General features: G+C 39.2%; 1 protein-coding gene across 3 annotated transcripts in view; it reads left to right on the plus strand.

The window, feature by feature from the left end:
- Positions 1 to 339: 339 nt before the first annotated feature.
- Positions 340 to 23,431, plus strand: part of ACTN2 (actinin alpha 2) — a 68,746-nt gene continuing 45,654 nt past the window's right edge. For 2 of the 3 annotated variants that reach the window (XM_064445759.1, XM_064445758.1), the window contains exon 1: positions 340 to 775. In XM_064445759.1, coding sequence (XP_064301829.1) covers positions 641 to 775 — 135 coding nt within the window. In that variant the 5' untranslated portion in view covers positions 340 to 640. The remainder of the gene's footprint in view (positions 776 to 23,431) is intronic. The other variant, XM_009511312.2, reaches the window with a different exon arrangement.

Below are 23,431 nucleotides of genomic sequence, written 5' to 3' on the forward strand. Positions count from 1 at the left end.
CCCCCGCTCCCGCCCGGCCGTGCCCCGCTCCCGCCCGGCCGTGCCCCGCTGCCGCCCGCCGTGCCCCCGCTCCCGCCCGGCCGTGCCCCCGCTGCCGCCCGCCGTGCCCCGCTCCCGCCCGGCCGTGCCCCCGCTGCCGCCCGGCCGTGCCCCCGCTCCCGCCCGGCCGTGCCCCCGCTCCCGCCCGGCCGTGCCCCCGCTCCCGCCCGCCGTGCCCCCGCTCCCGCCCGCCGTGCCCCGCTGCTGCCCGCTCCGCCCCACCCCGCGCGAGGGCTCCGGGCCGCCTGCGGCCGCCGCCGCCCCACGTGACAGCCTGGCGGGGATAATAAGCGGCAGCAATGAGCCGTCCTGGGCTTCTCCGGAGGGTCAGCAGCAGGGACCTGCAGCACCAGCGAGCGAGCGAGCGAGAGGGAAGGAGGGCAGGAGAGAGAGGGAAGGAAGGTCACCACAGGTCAGCACCTACCTGACAGTTTCGGCCTCTGCTCTCAGCAAGACTTGTCATCACTCCCTGTCACCTTGGAAAAAGAAAAAAAGCCACTGCTACCTACAACCCATCAACAAGTAAACTAAGCTTAAAAAAAAAAATAATCTATTTAAACGTAGCAGAAGCCACAGCAGCTGAAGCTGATCCCCGGGTAGCATGAATAGCATGAACCAGATAGAAACAAACATGCAGTACACCTACAACTATGAAGAAGATGAGTACATGACCCAAGAAGAAGAATGGGACAGGGACCTGCTCCTGGACCCAGCATGGGAGAAACAGCAAAGGAAGGTCTGGAAATAAAGTAACGTGTGTCTGTGTATGTGCTTCTGTGTGGAATGATGCCTGCTCTTATTGCCATGCTGCATCTGGAATTGTTGGGGCTGTGCAGAAAGGGGTTCTAATTTTCTGTAAGAGAATGTATTTTACAGTGTGTAAAGCATGTATATAATGTATATTAGCTGTGCCATAGTTTGAGGATAAAGCATTTGCTTTTGGGATTCTTCAGTGAAACCTATGTAAGAAGAAATTAATTTATGAGAGTCAGGAGTTTCTTTTTTTATTGCACTGGAAATACACTGTCAGTACCTCTAGATTTATATAATAGTATTTCAGTAATTTTTAGCTTCACTTCCTGGGTCTTCCTTTTGGAAAGCAGACTCTGAATTGATGTACGTACCTGATTGCTTTTCAAAACTAGTAAATTGCAATTATAAACAGGGAGATGAATGAGGTGGTTCAAAATTGGTGTGCAAAAAAAGTTTGCAATATTTCTGAAGGCAGACTGAGAAATTGCTTTTCAAATTGTCATCTTGTGAGTCAGCTCTTATTACAATTCACTGTTAATTCTGACTGAATGATCTGACAAGGAAAATATTGCCTAGAAACATATCCAGGCTAGATTTGGAAAGCTATATTTCATGGTTAGGTTCCCACATGCCAATTCACAGTCTGGAAAAAACCACGTCTGTAAACTCCTTGGAATATAACATTATAGAGGAAATGCTTCTTGCCTTTTAAGTGTAAGAAAACTATTACGCCAGCAAGTACTGCCCATGCTCTTCTTCTGAACATAGGCAGAGATTATAATCCCATCAGCAGTCTTGTCAATAGTTTGGTACTTTAGTAATATTTGCAATATCTAATTTCACTGGGTTTTAAGCAGCATATGGGAAAGAGAGAGATGAAATATTGTGAAGGATTTGTTACTTCCTAATGTAAAAGGTGATGTTGAAGTCACAGCTGACAGATCTGGGATTAAAAGGTTATCTGCTGGTTACAGAATGAAAAAAAAAAAGCGGGGAGGGGAAGAGACAAGCGCTGCTTTAGGCAATAAGGTTGAATATGCTTTTTGCTATAGGTAAGCAGCTCACTTCAAAAACTTAAGCAGAAGTCGCCTGTTCATATCTGATGACAGTGTCTGGCCCACTCTTACAGTGACAGCTTCTATAAAAACTATACTATAAAAGTAAGAGCTGTTAGAATCGTTGGGGCCAAAGGGTCTGCGTTTCCATTAAAATTGGTAGAGCCAATATTTTATTCTCAGTTTTCATTTGTAGACTTCTTCCTTCTGTGAGTTTTAGCTGTTCTTATCCATTTTTCTACATTCACAGCTGTTCAGATCCTGCTGTATGAGTAGAGTGGGAGAAGTTTTGGCTAGGTAGATGTTCACTTTTCTCGATTTACCCAGATGCTGCCACTCCTAACCAATTATTAAGCTGTACTCATCGACACTGACATTTGTTTTAATTTGACACTCTTTAGATGGTGAACTGTTCTTTTATGTTTCATAATGAGACCTTAGTGCTTAAGTGCTTTAGTGATTTGAAACTGCTCAGCTGTAACAGGCCATGGTTACATCTGATTAGGATTCGATTGTCCAGCATCAGAGAATGCCGTTTTCAAAATGAAATAATGGACAGGTGACTAGATAGTCAGCACTCTAATGCAGTTTCCTCCAATGCAGATGAATGATAAAAAATAAAGAGACTTTTGATTCTGTAGGCCTTCTTATGTTTACAGTAAGTCTCTTGGCTTTTACAGAAGAGTGGGGAGTAGTTAGTATTAAGACCCTGTAACAAATTTGTTTCTGTCCTCCAAACAGATGGTGCTTAAGCAGAAAGTCAGGTTTCCACATCGATAAATTACCGCAGACTCTGCTTTACTTCCATTGAATAGAGAGATAGTGGCTTTGCTACATTATGTTGCCAGCTCCCAAGGCTTAGTTATAATATTAGGCTGATACCACATTTAAATAAAGTTTAGGAGAGGGGATCCTCATTCCTTGTCTTGGAAAGGAGTCTGAATTTATTATTACATGAAAAATAAGTGCTTTCATGATAATGGGCCTGATAAACTTTATAAAATGTTAAGTCTTTTATCTTTTTCTAGTTGGTAGTAAGACAGCTGCAGAAAGTGCTTTCTTTATTTCCTTATTTCTTAGGAGAAGATTGCAGGTACACAGGCACAGATCTTTGTTCTAACTGGTAATATAATATTGAAGAGTGATCTCAGTGGAGCCCTGGCAGTTGGCAGCATATATTTTCTATTAGACAGTCTTGGAACAAACCAAAAATAAATGCCATTGTTTCTATTGTGGGCTGCCCTCTCCAGACTTGCCATTTCAGTGATATGCCTGGTATGAGATCTGTCAACAGATGCTGGTAACACATGATGACGTCCATAGGATTACAATGGATGTGACGCCTAATTATAACCATGGTTCATAGAGTATTATGGTCTGCTGTAATCCAGGCTCCTTGGTGGTTGCAGATGTCAGAAGAAATATGAAGTACACTATAGGAAAGGAAGCTGAGTTGTAGCTTAGTTCTGTCTCTCTGAATGTGAACAACAATTTAAATGCTTTAGTTGGGGTAACGATTAGCCTGTGTCAAATCAAGAAATACAACAATTTGTTCATTTCCTGCATTAGAAAATATTGGTAAAAGCTTACACAGGATCAAATGGTTGGAAATTTCAGACAGCAACTTTAAAGAAAGCCTAAATAACAAGCAAACAAACAAAAAGTATTATTTTGAATGGATTGCTGTCCTCAGCAGGAACTAGTTAGAGAACTACAGCCTTGGGGTGTTTGAACATATAGATGGGAACAATGAGATTGGAAACTTCTGAAATCTGCCCCTTGACCCATTACACTTCCACTGGCTGTGTGCGCTTAAACAGCAGTTGAAAAGTCTATGAAAGTGGCCCCTTGTTTCTTCAGCACTACACAGAAATAGAAAAGTATTGGAAATCAAAAAGTCTGGCCAGAGGAGGTGGGATTCTCTTCTTCACTCTGTTCTGTAACCTTAGGCAAGGTCAGCTCACCTCAGACCTTGGTTTTCCCACTGGTGAAAAGAGGACAGCATTGATACTTGTAACAACTGATAGAAGTGGTTGGTTCTCTGGTGTGTCAGACTAGGGATTAGCTGTCTTTCAGTCCCGCCCTGCTGGACTGGAGTGGTAGTAAAAATCATACTAGCTCATAGGCGAAGACTTAAAACCTGATTTCTCTTCTCTCCATGATAACTTTATTTCTTAAGTTTTCAAAAAGGGTGCAACAAACTCCACAAACCTTTTGGTTTTCACTAGCCTGTATCTTCATATAACTAAAAGGAACCCAGGAAAATGCAGTGTCCCTTAGCTTTGGAAACCAAGCACAGCAATGTTACTCAAAATGCAAACGTATTGTTTGCAATGTGTTTGAATCGCTAACACTACTTCACAAACTGTGTGTTAAACAATGCTCTTTCTTATTTGTAACTTTTGCTATCAATGCTTTATTATAAGAGCATGCTTTTTAAAACTTTGACATGAAATATGGGTTGTTAGTTTTTCAAGGAAGTCGTAAGCCTTCAGGATAAAGATCTGAAGGTTGAGAAACGGACACAGGTGCGGTCTCTTCTTCAGGACAGCTGTATTGTATTGTAAAGCACTAAACTGGCTCCAAACATTTCATATGTGTCTTCTCTGGATGTTCAGACGTGTATCTGACACTGTTGTGCTTACACATCTAAGGAAAGAACTGGAAACATACTCCTTGCGTTACTGATAGTATTGTAGATGAATGATCTTGTTCTAGCTTGCTGTATGGCCCTTATATCACCGCTTTGTTAATGCAGAAGAGTTCTAATGTGGGTGAAAATGCAATTTCTGACCATTTTGATACCTTTTTTTTCACACTGGTATAGAAAAAAACAAGAAGACTCAGAATATTTATTTACCTTGATATTGCACTCTTTGTGAACGCAAATCTTCTTGATAACACTGAATGCTGCGCATGAGTGAGGACTTTGGAAAAGGTTCTCTAGGAAAGAAGCTGTGTCTTTGCAGTCCTCAGCAGTGCACTTCAGATTACATTTTCAGTGTGACCTATAAGGATTTATCTATATTACCTCCTTTGGCTGGTAATACAACTACTGTTGTCTTTGCAAATTAAAAAAAAAAATGCATTTGAAAGCCACATGTATGGCAAATTATTTGGGAGAAGCTACCAGGACTATGAATTTGCGACAACATCCTTCTTTTTCTAGTGTTGCTGTAACTTCATTAGGTTGGGCAGATTTGGGAGGTTCATTGCAGCCTGAAAGAGAAATTGACCTTGTGTTCAGTCTGACTTCAGTGTCTATAAATAGAATTACAGTCAGTGTCCTGGATTCACTCTGAAGTTTGTGTGGTCTTCTATGGGTGGAATCTAACTTGATTTCTTATCAGAAACTTCTTCCTGGAAGAAGTCTACTGGTGAGAAGACAGATGAAACAGTGGAAGGAAACAGCTTCATTCTTCAACCAGAAAGAGAAGGAGAGAAATAACCCAGCCTGAATGAATGAAAAAGAAATATAAGGCAGAAACTGTTGGCAGGAGAAGCTGGATGACATCAGCAAAATTAAGTATTGTAGAACCACTCCTCATGGGTTTACAGGCTCCATATTGAAATCCTTGTCATGGCCAATATACCAATACCTACTGTGTGTACAGGGCATTCCAGCCTAGGTCCTGCTTTTTACTGACATTATCTGGAAATAATCAAAGTTGTGGTTTTGGGTGGGGGTTTTCATGGGGTATAGTGTTTCCGTGTTTTTTGTTTGTTTGTTTGCTTGGTTTTTTTAGGCTGTGCAAAATTCTTTCCTTTAATAATCAGCTTTGGGGTTAAGCTCCCATAGCACACAGAGAAACCATCCGTCTCTTGAAGGTTTTTAATGAGGTGACACTTTTTACCCACGTGGAATACCAGCGGGATTGTTGAGAAGGCATCGAGATTCCCCTCTGCAAGTGAGCAACATGAACAGGGTCTGGATGAGAACCAGCAGTGGATGTAGGAGGTGTGAGGGAGGCAAAAGCTACACTCCTTTCTAAGAGTATCAGCCTTCTCATTACTTATTCCTAGTACTTACCTGGGAACAGTTGGATCTTTCTTATAAAGATGGGGGTCCTGGAGGGGATTTAATTTGTTGCGAGCAAAATCCTCCAGAGTCAAAGGCAGAATGATAGTGGAAAAATCATGTGCTTTACTGAGTCCTGCACTGCAATTCTCTGCCTCCGTTACCTTTTATGCACAGAATTAGGATGACGTAGGTGTCTTGGTAATTCTGTCGGTAGATATGCAGGATTTTCTATTACTACCAATAGTTAGAAAGGCAAACAATTTCACCTTTTCAGGCTTATTTTTTTCCAGTATTCAGCCAGTACTGTGACTGTCTTCTATAGAAGAACAATGTCTTGCCAAGTGATATACGCCACTGTGGATGTGGAACATGCCTTATGGTAACATGAAGTTTCAGCACTTCTAGGCCAAATGCTTCTCCTCCAGGTGCATCAAGAATTTTATTTTCAAGCAGTGGATGCCAAAACCTCTAGTATTAAGCACACGCACATAAAACATCTTTCATTTCCTTTTAAATCCTGGGTGCTCTTTAAGTGACCTTCTCAGTGGTAGATGGCCCCATATAGGGTCTGACTCAGAACTTGGTAGTCAATGGACGAACTTAATTTTTTCTGCCACAGCATGTCTTGATTTTTCAGCAAATACTATAACTGTCCTAAATATTAGGCACTGATGCAACAGAAGGTCATGGAGTTGCAGTTTCTTTGGTCCAGCGAAGAGTTGCCATGAGGGTAGAGGGACTGTGTATAGAAATATGGGATGTGTTTATGGCTTGTTCTGTACAATTGGCCTCTTAGAGATTAGTGCTTGTTAAAATAGTAACATGTTAAATTCCTCTTGCTGATGTTAGTTGGATGGAATGGTGCTTGAGAGGAGCATGCTGAAAGGATAGTGGAACGATCATATTTTGTCAGTGTGCTTCATATTCTGTCTTGGAAGCTGTCAATAAGGTCTGCAGCTAAAGGGGGCCTTGAATACTGTCGTGCTGGTATGTGAAGGAAAATTCAAAGAAAGCTATTCGGAAATTCACTTAACTAGAACTGTTTATAGAGCTAGTTTTGTGAATGGGAAGCTTTTCTTTATCAATACTAAGTGCAAGAAATCAATATATTACTCAATATTATGTTTTCTATTTAAACTCAAATGACCCTCTCAGTGTTGACCCATTCCAGGCTCTGTATGCTTTTGTTAGAGTTGTCAAATGGATAATTCCTATAGTCCTAATTCAGCTGTTAATTGCCACTCACCCCCAAATATCTGCCAGCAACAGAACTGTATGGTTATGAAAAGAAATTACATGAACGATTTTACAATGGGAAGCAAAGGCTGCTTCCTACCTGCACTCACAGACACACACCGCAGCCTCCACTGAAATTCATACAGTAAAATGTCTGCAGATACGCTGATCCAATTAGTAAGACAATAAGGACTGGAAGAAAGTATAGATCTAAGTGGGTTTCCATAAGCTGCAACCAAGGTGCTTAAGAGCTAGAGAAAAGCTCTGTGTTAAGCAGTGGGCTTTGCTGTAATCTCTTGGGGGTGGGAGGTCTGCATCTTGCCGTGGATTTGTGTTTGGGTCATGGGAGAGCTGAAGAGGGAGGCATGGGAGGTGTTTGCTTGGAAGAGCACTGAGGGTCTTCAGTCCTGAGACTGCAGTAAAGAGGGAATCCAAGCTTAAACACTTTGTAGCCCTGTGCAAGCAAAAGCGGGGCTCAAATAGATTCTATAAACTAATGAATCCCAGTAAGAAAATTTCATGATTATGTCACCAATTTCCAAATCAAACTAATACAGCTCTGCAAGCTGGATTTTGACTGCTTTTTGCCACTGGGCTAACACAGTTCAAAATATTCCACCAAATCCCGTCCATCCTTTTACAAGTAAGACAAAAGAGGTTTCATCATTATTATTATGGAAAAGTCGGATACCAAATACCTAACATAAACTTAATCACTTGCATAAATCCTGATCCATTTAATGATGTTTAGGTAGTAATTTCTATATTGCAGTGTACAGTTCTACTGAATTAATTTCAGAGATACTGAGCATTAGGATCTTTACTTGTGAACAGTGAATACTATATAGATATCGGTAGTGTTAGAAGTTGTACTTTAGAGCCTGCATACAGAAGAATGCCTTGGATTTGTATCTGGAGTGCAGGTGGACTTGATGCAGGAAAAAGCATGTCAGTGAAATAGAATTAGAGGGGAATTTGTGCTGCTTAGCTTTGTCCCAAGTCAAAAGACATCCCTCCTGCATGTTATTTTATATCCTTGCAAGCAAATAAATATAAAAGTGCTTACACAGTTGGCAAAGTTCAGTTGTTTTGGATGGCTGTACTGCCAAGCACAATTTATTCTGAGCTCTAATTGTCGGGATAAACAATGTGTAACTGATGTGGTATTCCTTTACTGGGAGCAGTGGAAAGTTGCTGACTCTGAGTGAATATGTCTTTTATGGCTTTGCATTTTTTACTCTCAGCTGATACCAGGAGAATATATTCACACTGAGCACTCCATTTCCTCCAAAGTTAAATTTCGTTCCTAGTAGTTTGGGGTGATTTTCCAGTCTTTAATGTTTGAAGAACATCATTTCATGAAATGTAAGGGTGTGTGACATTTGTTCTTAGAATATCACTGGATTTGTTGGTTTTATATAGGCCTCATGTTGAGAGGCGATGCATAAAGCTGATTGTAACTACACAGGTGCTATACAATGCTCCTCTTCTACTTGATATAGTTAGGTATATATTTAAAGATAGAAGTTACCTCTTTCCACATCATTTAACAAGCAATGTTATGATCACCCTCTGTGACTGTTTCTGTACATATACTGTAGTAGCTCTTCCTGCTGGCAGTACCAGTAACTCTTCAATACAGATCAAGATAGCATGGTCCTAGTAATCCTCAAACTCCTGGTGTGAAAGGATTACAGGGGAGATGTTACTGCTCTGCAGGAAAAAAGCATCTGCAGAGATAGAGGTAGAAGACTTTGAAATGAAATGTTCTCCTTTTAGGAAAGGGTCCCACTTGAAATGGTAGCTTGTAGAAATACACTTCATTCTTTAGAAGGCCTGTCCAGAGGGACGCACAAGCTGACAGTTTCCTGGCTAATGTTTAGTTAGTCTCTATATTTGGACCTTAAATTTCCATATGAGCACACAGGTAAGAAACTTAGTCCTGAAATTATGCCCTAAGTGCAAGAATGGGCAGTGCTGCTCCTATGTCTGGTCCCAGTTTCCCCTGCTTTAGAGTTATAAGAGCATTTCACTTTGTCCATGTCTTTCATCTCCAGAATAGTGGTTGTAATACTCATGTGCTGGCTTTACAGATGAAAGTGCTAAGTGTTTACTATACTTGGTATAAGTAAGATTTCCCGTTTACTTCAAATGCTTCTTCCCAACTGCTCTTAACTGTCAGAATACCTTCAGCTTGAAATCTGATGATTGTTCTTATTTCTTTTCAAAAACTTGTAAGCAAAATCAGTCAACCATCCATTAATTTGATAACCAGCAGAACCTAATTTAGAGCAGATGGCTTCTACTCTGAAATGCCTCTTAGAAAAGCCTTGCTCACCCCCACTACCATAGCAGGAGTCTGCTGAAAGTGACTACCCTAGTCTAAAATTAGCATCTGTGATTATTCCTTAAGTGTCTAAGGAAACGCTCATATTTTTTATAGGTGTCGAACACCCAGGCATTTCCACTGACGTCAGGAGGAACTTCTGTCTATTTTGCACCTCTGAAAATCAGCCTGCTATTTTGGCACTCACAGAAAGGCTTAACCATCTAGCATTAAGCAATTTTTTTTTAACTCCGTTTTATGTTTAATCTTGGCAGTGGTGTAGCTTTTCACTGCTGCAAGACTTAAGACATTGCACTCTTTAACATGAAGAAAACTGGTACCCACCTGCACTAAATACAAATGAAGAAAAATACATAAATGACTCTGTAGGTCTGAGGTATTATTTCACCTAGAGGAGCTTATTTAGCCTATGCAAAACCTCTATAGTCCAAGTCCATCTCCAGCTGTACTCTGGAGTGTAGTTCCACCATGCATTTTGTTTGGCAGAGCAGCTGACCACCTTTAACTCTACTCCTATCCTTAGTCTTCCAGTCCCCTTGATTTGCTGGTACAGTGATCTGCTATATACCAGATCACTGAAGGAATTTGAAGCCACCCTCACTGTTCTTACCACTTCTTAATCCCAGGTCACCTCAGCAATGTAGTTTGCAGTGCAGCCCACAGGCAGCTATATCTGTACATGTACACATTATGTATAATGCACTTATCCATCTGGTATTATTATTAAAAGACAAACAAAACACCATACATGAGGCTGAAGTTTGCTTGCTTTCCTTTTTTCTATGGCCTTCATTTCCATGAAGCACAGGTCCCAGCATGGCTCCTGTTAAGAATAGATATGCTATAAACAAAGAACTGTGCATTTTATTGACAAAGCTGTTTGCTTATCACAAACACTGTAGTGTCTAAACCACAGGTGTTTCTGCTTTCAGCATTTACAGCCATCATTGTTTGTTTGCTATTTACCCATCTGTTCCTAGCTAAGCACTTGAGAGCAGGTTACTTAGTTAAATTTCATATTCATATATAATTAAGCCATCCAAAGACCCCGAGTAATGTTTTGCTTTTTATTCTGTTTTTAAGAAAAGCTCAGTAATTTAGGAACCCGAGCCTCACTGAAAATTACCTAGCAACTCCAGAATTTTTCTGAAAGTCTGCTGGTTTACAGGATATTTTAAATGTTTTGGAAAATGTTACTTTATAGCTAATGCCTCACAAAAAAACCATCAGAGCTTAAAAAAAAAAAAAAGCTCAATATGTTTAAGTGGTATCTTTAACAGCAGAAGTTACCAAATTCTTTAAAAAAAAAAGATTCTTAAAACAAGCAAGGAATCAAAATTGATTTTTTTTAATCTTCAGTTACAATAGTAAAGACATTAACACAGTTCATATACTTTGTGTACTGAGAAATACTGCATTGGGTAACCTGGCATATATGCCACGGGAGCTTTTTGTTGCATGATTGGGAATTAATGCATGAGGTTTTCCTTTCTTTATAAGAATCTCAACTGAAACCTCAGTTTAGATTATAAATGAAACTAGATTTGGTGATCTTCAAATATACTACATAACAGAGTGCAAAGACGGCATTTACTGTGTAAATGTCTTGGGGTCTGACTATTGACGTACTTTTCCCATGATTTATTTGTGTCAGGGACTTAAATATGTGTGTGTTGGTGTGTGTGGAATTAAAAAAACTTGCAAAATCTGTTTTAGCTTTATCAGTCAGAAGACATACTTTTCTGATTATGGAAGTGTGTTAAAGAATGTTGATAAATTGGATAGGAACATACTTTTATCCCACTCTGACTGTATTGACCAATTTATAATTGATTTACTTACTGGGCAATGTAGTATATAATTACTGGATAAAGAAAGCATGGCGAAGAAAATCAACAGAGAAAGCAAGGGAAAGACATTTGGAAATCCAGTCAACCAAATCCTGGATTAGCCTACTTTAATTAATCCTTCTATTTCCAGTTCCTTACATACTATGATGTGTGAATGTTTCTCTCATCTCATCCTATATGGTATTTGGTCATTTAAATATGTATCTGCTGAAACAGAAGTGTTAGCCAGCACTATCTGTGATAGTTCAGGAACTCCTGGGAAAACAGGAGGAGCACTGTAGGGCACAGCTGGTGGAAGAAGGACCTGAGACTGGAAAGGAGAATAGGAGATACGAACTCTTTATAAGAAGGTTTGTTTGGCACTGATAGGGTAGTGGTAATGCATGTTCTTTGTTTAATATACTTGAGAGAAAGCCCCAGGCAGTATAAAGGGCACAGACTTCACCTTTAAAGCACACCTGCAGATTTGTCCCTTGCAGATCCACCACCGTATTCGAGGGCCTTTTTGGATTACCTACACTTTGTTTTAACTCTCCACAGGGAGAGGCAAATATAACAGAGATTACGTTTTTGTTCCATAATAGTAAAGAAGTGGCCACTTGGAAAAGAATATAGAGGGAGAGAAAAAGCAGAAGAATGGCTGGTCTCAAACCTTTTATCATTGCTGAAACAGTTCCCTCCTAACCTTTTGGCATTCTTACTGTGAATCCTTTTCTGAAGATGCCATCTAGTTTGTTGATACTCTTGTGAAGTAGAAATGCTTAGCACGGAAGGTGGTGCTCCAGAATTAACTCCTTCCGATTAACGTAGAAATGAGTGAATTTCTTTTGGCCCTATGACAGTTCAACTTTTCATTGGATATTTTGGTCGCATGACATACTAAATACCTTTTTCTATTCTTGTGTTTTTTAGTTTTTCAGTAGTTAGATCCAAAAAGTGCTCCTTAAATATAGCTCTTTGTCTAAGTAGCACTTACAATGAGACCCCCCAAATATCACTTTGCTCAAAAGTGATCCAGAAAGCACCAGAATGCAAATAGCTCACTGTTCCATTACCTGAGTGTGCCTTCAAAAGTATCAGGAGATGTCTTGATTTTATTCACCCAAGATCTGTGCATAAAAACTTGTAGACAGCAAAAGAGAGAGGGTGCATGAAAGAGATGTTTGGGAGCGTGCATCAGTAATTGGAGTTTCTAACAGAATGTGCATGCTTCACACCCTGCAAGCTCTCTGCTTAGGTCCCTAGTGTCCTACCTGATTGGCTGGGGAGAGGTATCTTTTGGACAGCACTTTAAGATATTAATAAATATTTCTATATAAATGCAAAGATGCAGTCGTTATTGCATGGGTGACAGAATGCATTAAAGCTTTTATAAAAATGTGTACGTTTCTTTGCTGCACTCAACTTTGTGCAGGGCAGCAGCAAATCTATTTTAATACTCTGACAACTGGGCGTGAACTGATTTATTTGTATGTATGTGCTGTAAAGGTTTGTGGTGTAAAGTGATCAGGAATGCTGTGTAAGATTAAGTTGCTATAGCCATACTATTTCAGGTTGCAATGTCATAATTACTTGTTTTTATAGTATAAATTCAAGCTCTGCAAAGTGCAGTGTACTGGAACAGAGAATATTTGGTTAGTATGCTCTAAAGTTAGGTTATCTTATTAGAGGAAAATACTGTTGTACCATGCAAATAGTTGGCAGTCCCTGGAGGTTCAGTCTGGATGCTGAACACTCCCAGTCATGCTGTGTAGGAGTACTGTGTCTCTATCAAAAACACACAGGTCCTTGTGGGCGATGCTTCTCTATTTCTGCAGATTTCAATAGGAGACATTTTGAAGGGCAAAATTTGGCAGTGTTGCATGTAAAAAAAAAAAAAAATTACCATCATCTGTTAATTGTTAAATTCTTAAATGCTAGAAACAATATGGCCTACTGAATGAGATCAACATGTCCATAAACTTCCTTCGAGGGAAATAGAAAATCAACATCTGAAAATAAAAGCAAACAGAAGCCATTGACCAAAAATAGGTTGTTCAAACCTTTGCCTTTGTATGGTTCCATTAGTCCCCTTTTTGCTTGTTTTTGTTTTGTTTTTAAAGCTTTACTCCCACTTAAGAACTGTGTTCTGAATATGCTTGATTCCTAGATAAATTTTTCACCAATATTTGTGTTTTGAGGCTTGTGGAGTAAGAAATCTTTCAATTGCATTTTAAATTTGCAAAGTGTACACGGGACTGTAAAGTACTGCACAACCGCTCAATTTTAAAGGTGAACAGAGGCCTCCTAATTCTGCATTTAGAGCTCTCAGTCCTTGCTGTGTATTTCCATTTAATCTCTACTGTGGGGTAAAGATTTTGGACAGACGTGTAAAGAGGTTTTACTACTTGAAAGAAGTTGTACAAAAAACTGTGGAAGAGCAAGGAGTCAAATGTTGCGTCTTTGTTCACTGTCTTTTCACTCTCATTAGAGAATGAAATTTAACATGGGGAGTATTATAACTTGGAAATTTGTTAGTAATTTGAGAACTTTATGTTTACTTCACAGGTTATACCATTTATTTACCTTTCTGTAGTGCTAATCTTGTACCTTGAGCATTCTAATGCATTGAATAATGGTATGTAATCTAAAAAATTCAGTGGTATTAATGCTGTTATGACGAGGTATTGACATATCTGTTGTTTTACGTAAAAGGCAAAGAGAGCAGAAGGGTAGTGTATAACTGTAAATGATGTCATGCGTATTGTTATTGAAGTAGGAGGGCAGATAAAGAGGTAAGGTCATTGCAAACAGCAAGTAATTGCTCCCCATTAATCCATCTAGCTAGAATGAATTATCCAGGGCTGCTGTAAGACAGCTGGATGTTGCCATTTGGAAAAGGGTTCTCAAAAAGTGTTCCCTGTGCTGTTTGTGACCATCTTTTTTCAAGGATTCACGCATATGATGTGAATAGGCAAACTATACTGCAAAAATAGTCATTCACATATAAGAGAAAGCTGACTTGCAAAACCCTGACCTTTGTCACCACTTAGCAAGGTGGTGACAATATTAATTAAAAGTCTCAGTATTGCAAAGCCTTCCGAGTGGAATATTCTAATAGCTCCTACACCCCAACGCATGATGAAAGATAACCTTGGACTGAAGAAGGACTTTTAATTTATTGGTTGGGAATGCGTGGCTGGGGGGAACCTTTCACTTTTAGGTCAATGTTTTGAACCCAGGCCAGGTGAATAAGTGACAAGGTTGCTAACACATGCAGGCTGGTTGGTAATGTCTATGAGGTGAGCTGTACTCTCAGTTTAGCTCTTGTCAGGACAGGTGTCCCCATCTCTTAAATCACCAGAAATGGCAGCTTCATTGGAGGTGCCCAAAACCGACCTTATTAGTGAGAGTTAGGGACAGTGACTTTTCATCCTAGAGGTGAAAGCTAAAACAATTTCTGTCTGTGAAAATGCTTTCTCAGATTGCATCTGTGGGGTTATTCACAGTCATTGCTATTCTTAACAGGTCCCTGAGCGACTTCTTTCTCTGGCACATTTCATAATTCACTAAGAGTTTAAGGAGGGAAGGATAGCTAGCACGCAACTAGATTTACAGTAGCAGGTAACTGGTTTATGCTAAACAGCTAGCTTTGATTTTTTAAAAATGTAGAATTAACTTTGGATGACTGAGAACAGATGCTGAAGGTGTTGGTAATTATTACGTGTTGTTTTCCATCTGTTCACCGTAGGTTGTGTTTTTGATTAATTTTACTGTTCTTTATTTACATGATAGTTATAGTTTTGTCAACTTTCTAATCGTCTTGCTACTATTTCTTTATTGGGCTTTTTTTCAGTGTAGTGTTGGAGCACCTCAAAAGCAGCAGTGAATTTTCCCCCACAATAGTGCTGTGGGATTTGGAGGGTTTATTATTCTCATCATCCTTGAATACAGAAGTGGGGCACTTAAAAGTACTCAGCTGTGGCTAACATCTGCTCCCATTGTTGTTAAAAGGCTTGTAGTCCCATATGAGGAATCATGGGTCATAAAATGCTCAGCATTTAGGACAGTGAAAACACTTCTAAAATTCCTGTCTTAAATGACTTAAAGTCTGTCGCAAAGTTGGGGAAAAAACACAAGTGACAGAATCTCTTCTCCAGGATCATAAAACAGACTTCAGGAAATGTATGTACCCATAGCACAGATCATTGAATCCACTTTCATTTTAATTTGGTTTATGTTTAACTTTACATTAACACTCTTCTGCCAGTTGACTTTCAATCTTCTTTCCCTCTATCCTGTTACATTTCTTCAGCTCTGTTTCTTTATTTCTCTGTCTTCACTGTTCTACTGTCTTTTTCTCCAATATCCCTGACAAATCTCCTCCGTTGTTATATTTCATTTGGCTAAGGGAAATTAGGAGGTCATATGAAAGTAGGAGAGGGAAATGGGGATGACCACAGAAAGAACACCCTGACAGAAACGAAGTTTATAGCTATCTGTTGTGTGTCAAGTGCTTGGATTCTTAAAAGGGAGTTGTTTTCTGCTGAAGGACTCCTTATTTTGTATTCTTTGGATAATATATATTCCTAAGTATATACCTCAGCCACAGAATCTGGAAGGAAAAAGTCTTCTGGCCTATTCTCCCATTTCAAGGCTGCAGTGATCATGTCCATTAGGATGAACATCGTAGAAAGTATGAGTTGAAGAATCTGGGAAAGCATTTAGTCCATTCCCCTACCTTTGGGCAGAAGCAAATATGCTGATGCTGTTCTTGATATATTTATCCAACTTGTTCCTGATGATGTCCATGAAGGAGGATTTCACATTTACCCAGCCAATCTCTTCCAGTTCTTCACTGCTTCTAGAGTTAAAAATTAATCTAAATCTTCCTTGTTGTTGTTTAAGCTCATATCTATCTTAAGCTCTATCTTCAGTGAACACAGAGAACTGTATTCTCTCCTCTGTTGTGACTTCTTAAATGATTAAGACAAGTATTAATCTCTCCAAACTTCTCATGATTAAACCTACCCAATGGTTCTATATTTTTCACAGATGAAGTTTTCTAGACTTTTATTCTTTTCATGGCTGTTTCATTGGTTCTCTCCAACTGGTTCATATTCTTCTTGAATTTTGTGGCCAAAAGAGGGGACAGTACTACCGCTAATCCCTTTCAGCACAGAGGAGATTAGAAGAAATACTTCAGATACTGACACACTTCTGCTTAAACATTCCAATATTGTAGTTGCCTTTTATAATAGCCTTTTTAAAATCAGGTTAGGTTGTGATCCACTGTTATTCCCAGAGCCTCTCCTTCAGTGCTACTGCCCTGCCAGCAGTTCTCCATCCTGTGTTTTTGCACTTATTTATTACTGGAGGAGAGCAGTACTTCAGACTTCTTGCTAATCTGCATCCAGCTTTCTTCAAGTCGTTTCACTGTTTTGTCAAGACTAGATTGAATTGTAGCTCTGTCATGAAACATGCTTTCAGAACCATCATTCTGCTGTCATATTCAAATGTCATAAGCATACGCTCTATTCTGTCATCTAAATGAGTAAGTAAAGTGTAGTATAGAAAATGGTTCAGGGCAGATTCCTACAGAAGTATACTTCAGTGGAAGAAGCACTTCCACTTAATACTGAGCCATTGCTCACCATTAATAGGAAAAAACTCTCTGACTTGCTAAACACTCTTCTTTTTTGTTTTTCCTCATATGGTTTTGTTTTTAGTTTTCCTCATAGCTCTCTGCTGTTGCACCCAGCTTGGGTACGTGACATATGAGATCTGCTTCTGCAGAGTCTTGCTGGGGGGAACCTTTAAAATACTCTAGCTTAACTAGTGGAACTTGAATGAATGGCTAGAGTTTAGATAGGTACATGCATGTCCTCCCCTCATGATTTTGCCTAAATGCAGGCTTAGAAAGGTAGCACAACATAAATTTTTGCTTGCTTGTCCTTCAAAATTTTGTTTTGTAAATATAAGATTGGATTCTCCAAAAGTTGGTGGTATTTGCCTAGTGAAGTTTCCCACTTCTCCATAAATAAAATATGCCAAACCTTTTATCACCTATAAGACTGTGTTTTCCCCTTTATTATTAAATTTACCACATATAAATTTACCACAGACCACTCTGGTCTGCTTAGTGATAGGAATGTGTCAAAAAATATTCAGAATTAGAAGGACATATCAGAAGTAGACAGTAGGTTTGGGATTTTTTTCCCCCAACAGTTTCTTTGTCTTTCTAATTCCTTCACCTTAACAAATTTGAGTAGGTTGCAGTTATATTGTAAAGATAAGAATGGGTAAAGGTATCTTGTGGTTTTTATAATGCAAGGTAAATCTATGCCCATGCTTTTACTAAAGGTTTTTATTGGATTCTTGCCCCTTTTATTTCTGCATTATTTTTCTGAGCAGAGTTCTCTTCTTTGAGTGATTCCTGAAATTCCAAAAATGAAAAGTAGATTTAGACCAGAAGTGTCCTACAGGTGCTGAACACTCTTTAGTTTCAAATGGGATTTTAAACATCGCATGTGCTCCTACTTCTAAAATATCAGTGTTTCTGATTGAAGATACATGTAAAATAGGCAGAATTATTTTAAACTGATAAAAACACACAAGCGGACAACCCTATGGCATGGCATGTATTTTGAGAAGTCACGCATTTGGATCGTACAGATGCCTGCTGCTGTAAAACTTTCATAAATGTGTGTCATCAACAGTAATGAAAAAGGAAGGAGCTTCCTTCAGGGAATAGAGCTGTTGTAGTATTACACTGATGGTCCATGAAAGTCCTGAGTTGTCTGAAGACTTACCTAAATTTTCATGCTTGAGACTGATGCTTCTCTCACACGTAAAGATGGGCTATGTTCCTGAAAACTCCTCTGTCTTTTCCAGCTATCTTAGCTGATCAAATAAAGATGACATTTGCCTGCTCCTAATAAACCTTGCAATATTTTAACTGTTTTAGCCCCTCCAAAGACCTTGTGAAACCTCTTATCTTCCTTCCTTTCCTTCCTGTTCTTCCCTTAAGAAAAAAGGGCTGAGGTGAGGACAGCGCATGCAGTGACCCATACTGAGTTTCCCATACATCTTGCTGCATCCTGAGTTCTTCTGTTTTAGACCAATGGGACAGCATAACATTTCTCTCTTGTCTCCTCTGAAAGAAAGAACTAATGTCACTCACTTGGTAACAAAAGGCTCAATAATTTTGACATTTTGGGGGTTCAGCCTTGCCAAATTATTCTTGAAGGGATATTTACGTGCTCTGTGGCTTTTTTTTTTTTTTTTTTGTTAATAGTGAGCACTGTAAAACAGACGTGCAATCATTCAGCGCTGGGAAGGGGTTGCATGTTTTAGAGGAAACCCTAGACTCGCATAGGATTAGGCCACCTGCTTTGTAAGGACTGAGGTCTCCCCAGGCTCTTCCACGCAAGCAAAATGCAGAATACTTATGAGACATGCATGTGCAATGTCCTGTGTGACGAGTGCATCTCTTTGACAATGTCTCCTGTGAATGATAAAATTAAGGAACTTGGGTGAAGTTCCCTTAGTTACTAGAACAGATAGGCTGACAGTGCAGAGTATGCTTGCATATCACCTCTGACACCATCTGTTCAGCTGTATGGATGGATGTGCTGGAGCAGGGAGGGCTTTCCCCAGTTCTGGATTTGGGGACCTTGTGATGGAGCTTCTACTAACTTCCTTTGTGAGATGGTTCTATGCTATCCTTTCTGTCGTCCCCAGGAATTTGGCTTTGACATACTGCCTATGATTTGAGGGTTTCCTTTTAATGACCTTTTGGAACACACTGAACATTTCCCCTACCTTAGCCTTCATAACATCCTTCACTATGCTTTCACTGTGCTTCATTTGGGTTGTTGCTGTGCTCTGATGTGTTTAGTGTTAAAATCCCACTTTGCCTACCAAGTGTTTTGGCGTGATCGAGTTGTACTGGTGGATCACCTCTCCTGTTACAGTTACTCTAGTCATTTTACTAACATGTACCAATGCATTTAGTCTTCCACTGCAAGGGGAAAAAAAGCAAGGGGACAGTTAATGACAATTCAAACCAACAAATAAGATGTAAGATTTTATTTATTTTCAATTCATAAAAATACACTAATGCACCTAATACACTAAAAGTACAGCTGATCTAGATGTTCTAGGAACAGCTAAAAGATTCCATGTGTAGTCAAGGGTTCACATCAAGCTAGTTTATAAAGGCTGTGCAATTTTCTGCTGTGTTTCGCCTTTATGACCCTTCTTTTGGCAGCAGAATTAATTAGTTAAGAGAATGAGGGCCAACGCAGACTTTATCCCAAGCCCAGAGAAAAGCCCTGATCCTGCATTCATTAGAACACTGTGGACACTGGAGCTAGGAGATCATGTTGCAGTTTCACAACTAATATTTTAAAACATGGGTAACAGACAGATGGGAGATTCTTCAAGGGGAAACCTCAGTCTGGCCTAGGGGGAATGTTCTGGCAGAGCTCTTTCTGTAACACCCTTGCCATGTGCTCAGAGCCCAATAATGTTCTGTATAACTACAGAGTGAATCACTGCATCTCATTTAGCCTAGAAGTAATGAAGACCCTCAGCTAGCACAAGTAGAGAGGAGAAAAACTTTAGAAGGGCTATAAAGCAGAGTTTTAAGAAACAACTCTATCTGAGATAATTAGGTAACACATATGTACATAAACAAGTGTGCTGAATATTTATATTTGAAGTTAATTTTCTTTAGGTGTGTTCTCCTGCTCTGGGTATTAGAATTTAAGGTCCATTTAAAATGAGTTGTGCTTCTGCTTTACTTAACAGACACAGGAAGTATTAAGTTTCCTATTAATGCAATATTTTTCATAACTTATATGTTAAAATTGGATTTTGTCTATATTTTCTTATGTAAATATTACAGAAAGGCTAGAAACGGAAAACCCAAATGACTCATGGGCCAGTAGCCTTTCTGGCAGGGATACAGACAAGCAGACACATGCCTTTTAAAATCAGTATTAGATTTTAAAACTTGTAAATATTATACCAGACGGAAATTGATTTGAGTTGGAGTGAGTGAAAGGCAGTGTGTTAACCTTTGTTATGAGATATACGTACTAAATAAGATATGAGTCTCCAGTCCTTTATTAGGCTGGATCCACTTCTCAATTTCAATACTGAGTGCAAGAAAATAATTCTTCCTGAATATGTGGAGTGTATCCCCTGTACGTGTCCCCATGCAGGTTATGCTGCTGTTTTGGTGATGTACATTTTCAACTCACTGTCAGTGCTAAACTAGAAATTTACACTGTATCTTCAGCATGTGGAACAAGTTGTCTTGTGACCCACTGATGGGTAACAGTATTGGAGAGGGTGGTAACTGGTGCTTTCTCAATTCTCTTTATCCTTATTATCACATGCACGTATGAAACTTGTTATTATAGCATCTTGTTTTCTGGCTTTGGAGCACTATAAAAAGTTATCATTATGCTTATATAAAAAGACCGTGGGCTTTCCTAGGAGTCTAAGGCAATTCGACCTCCAGAAATATCACTTTTTCCATCAAAGCATGTCCTTCATTGTGCATGTGTAAAAATATTTGCACAGAGTGGGCATACCCTATCATTTTTTTGGCATTGGCTGCAGTTGATTGATAATTGATTAGGGATGTGTCCTTTTTCTGTCCCTTAGTTGCAATTCTACTTGTTAAGGGCTTGTAAAATTAAGTGGCCTGAGTAAAAAACCAGGTAAGGTTTTTTTTTTTCTCAGGCACACACTGATCTGTGAATCCAAATTATGGAGAACATGCTATTGGCAGTTGTCACAATGAGGCTAAGTGGGCATAGAACATACACTGTGCTCCCTTTTCGGGAATTTATTTTCCAAAATAGACCTGTGACAGCGGTAGACAATTAATAGTGCATTAAGAGAACATTTACCTCTGGGACTGAAAACTGTTTGGCTTCCTGCCCTGCGTCCCCTCTTCTGCGGTCTCTCATCTAAGAATGTCAGCAAAGCTTCTTTTCTAGTAACAACTTTGAAAAGGAGAAATTTTTATTTCTTTATTTTTTAAATTTGTAGAGCTACCTATGGTAAATAAATTCTAAAAAAATTTAAAAAGTCCAGCTTTCTAGGCACTTATTTGTATTCCTCCTGGTATTCGGCTTGGTGCCTTCAGTCCTGCCTTGTTCCTCTGGGCAATCTGATACTCTGAAATGTGCTGTACAGCTCAGCATAAAAAGGAATTTGCTTTGTCTAAGTCATTTAATAGCTTTTAAATCCCAGTGCATTACAAATTTGCAGGGTACTATATGCTGGCTGTATCTTGATCTCCAGGACTTAAACATGCTTTGAATTGTTTCTTAATTACTATGAATAGAACTGTTAGTTAAAGCCAACGCAGTGAGAACAAGTGGTATCACAATGAGAATAGAAGGACGAGGGTTAAATAAAATATGGATTGTGGAAACTTAAAATTCGCAAGTTAAGTTTTGCAGTAGTTTTAATACAGTCACTTATGGATTGCATCATTGAAACAGAGTAAACACTTCCTTAAGTAACATTCCTATAACCATGTTTAGTCCTAGGAAATTAAGCCAGTTTGGAAGGCACAAGGCTATGAAGCCACATGCCGTAAGCCTGCTGTAATTACTGCAGCGACACTTTCTGTGAGGCACCATTTCATGACCTGGTGCACTGGTAAAACAGAAAGCTCTGAGAAACTGTAGTTTAGATAAAAGATCTAAATCTCTCATTCTAGATATAGAAGATAAATTATCTAGATACAGATTAAGTACAGAATCCACCCACAGTAGAGTGCTTCAGCAGAACTTATCTCATGAATGGAAGCTTTGTAGGTAATTCCAAGTTTATCTTTCAGACTGCTACAATGTCAATGACAAACCCCAATAATACTGGAAAGAATCTTAAATAACCTACAGATATAAAAAGGCAGCCCATAAAACCAGTGACTGTCTTTGAACTATTTATTGAAACAGCTTGACTCGACAGTAGTAGCATCTTTTCCTTGTTTATATCATAGGCCATATCATTGGCTGCTTAGTGTCTTCATAAAATGAAAAAGATTGAGAAGAAAGTTTGTCTCTCAGCAAATTCAGTGCAACAAAAATGTCAGTTTTCAAGAGGAACTATTTAAATTATTTGAAAACTCTGGGATTTTTGGATAAAGCTTATGTTTTTTGTCTATCAGTGTGGCATCCAGTAAGTTGAATCAGCTGTTGTAGAAGCGTAGAGGACCACAGTGAGATGAGAGGTGGACAAAATTCAGATTTGCTGATTTATTTATTTATGGATATATGAGCTAAGAAGTGCCAGGTTCCATTTCTTCTTAAGGAGCTAAGTGAGAAGTAGCTTTCTTCACAGCAGGAATCAGATTTGTATTGTAAGACTGCTTGACTGGTGGGATTGTTGCCATTAAATGAAAAATACAGAAAATTAATTTACTTGAGCAGTACATGGTCAGAACATTCACCATAAACATCTAAAAGAAGAGATGGAAATGGCTGAAGTTTTTCTCCAAATTCCTCTTTGAGTTCCAAGCATGGTGTGCTTCGAACAGTTCTACAAACTGCAATAGCATCTGCAGATAAGCACATGTCCACCACTGAAGCTTAATTCATTAAAGACTCATTTATTTACTGCTTCAGCTTTCTAACATTTATTGCCAAATTGCCATGCAAGGTTCATGTGCATTTACCCTTGAGTGCTGTTTTTTTTTCTGTGTTACCATAATATTTTTCCATCCAAGGATGCTTGTTTTAGTATTTGCAAATGACTTATGTGGTGCAAGCCTTTTTAGATATATACCAGTAGAACAAGATACTGCTTGAGGCAGACAAATTACTCTTATAAGCTAGATCCTAACCCTATAATGATCCAAACCAAATACCATCCTAAGACTCCATCATGTCAAGCCCTGAGGGTAGAGGTGCCTAGTATCTCTGTGATGCTTGATACACTCTGGTTTCAGGTCTCCCGTGAGCCCAGTAAAACTAGTTACCTCAAAATGAGGAAAGTTTTACCTTCCTGAATGACTGCTTTTCAATTCTTTTATTAAAATAGATGTATTTGCAGAAATGCTTCTGCTGCAGCCATACTTACCTCCATCTGCACACAGAACGACTTTCTTATGCCTCTAACCTGC

This window comes from Phalacrocorax carbo, chromosome 3 (genome assembly GCF_963921805.1).
Source record: "Phalacrocorax carbo chromosome 3, bPhaCar2.1, whole genome shotgun sequence".
Classification (NCBI taxonomy): domain Eukaryota; kingdom Metazoa; phylum Chordata; class Aves; order Suliformes; family Phalacrocoracidae; genus Phalacrocorax; species Phalacrocorax carbo.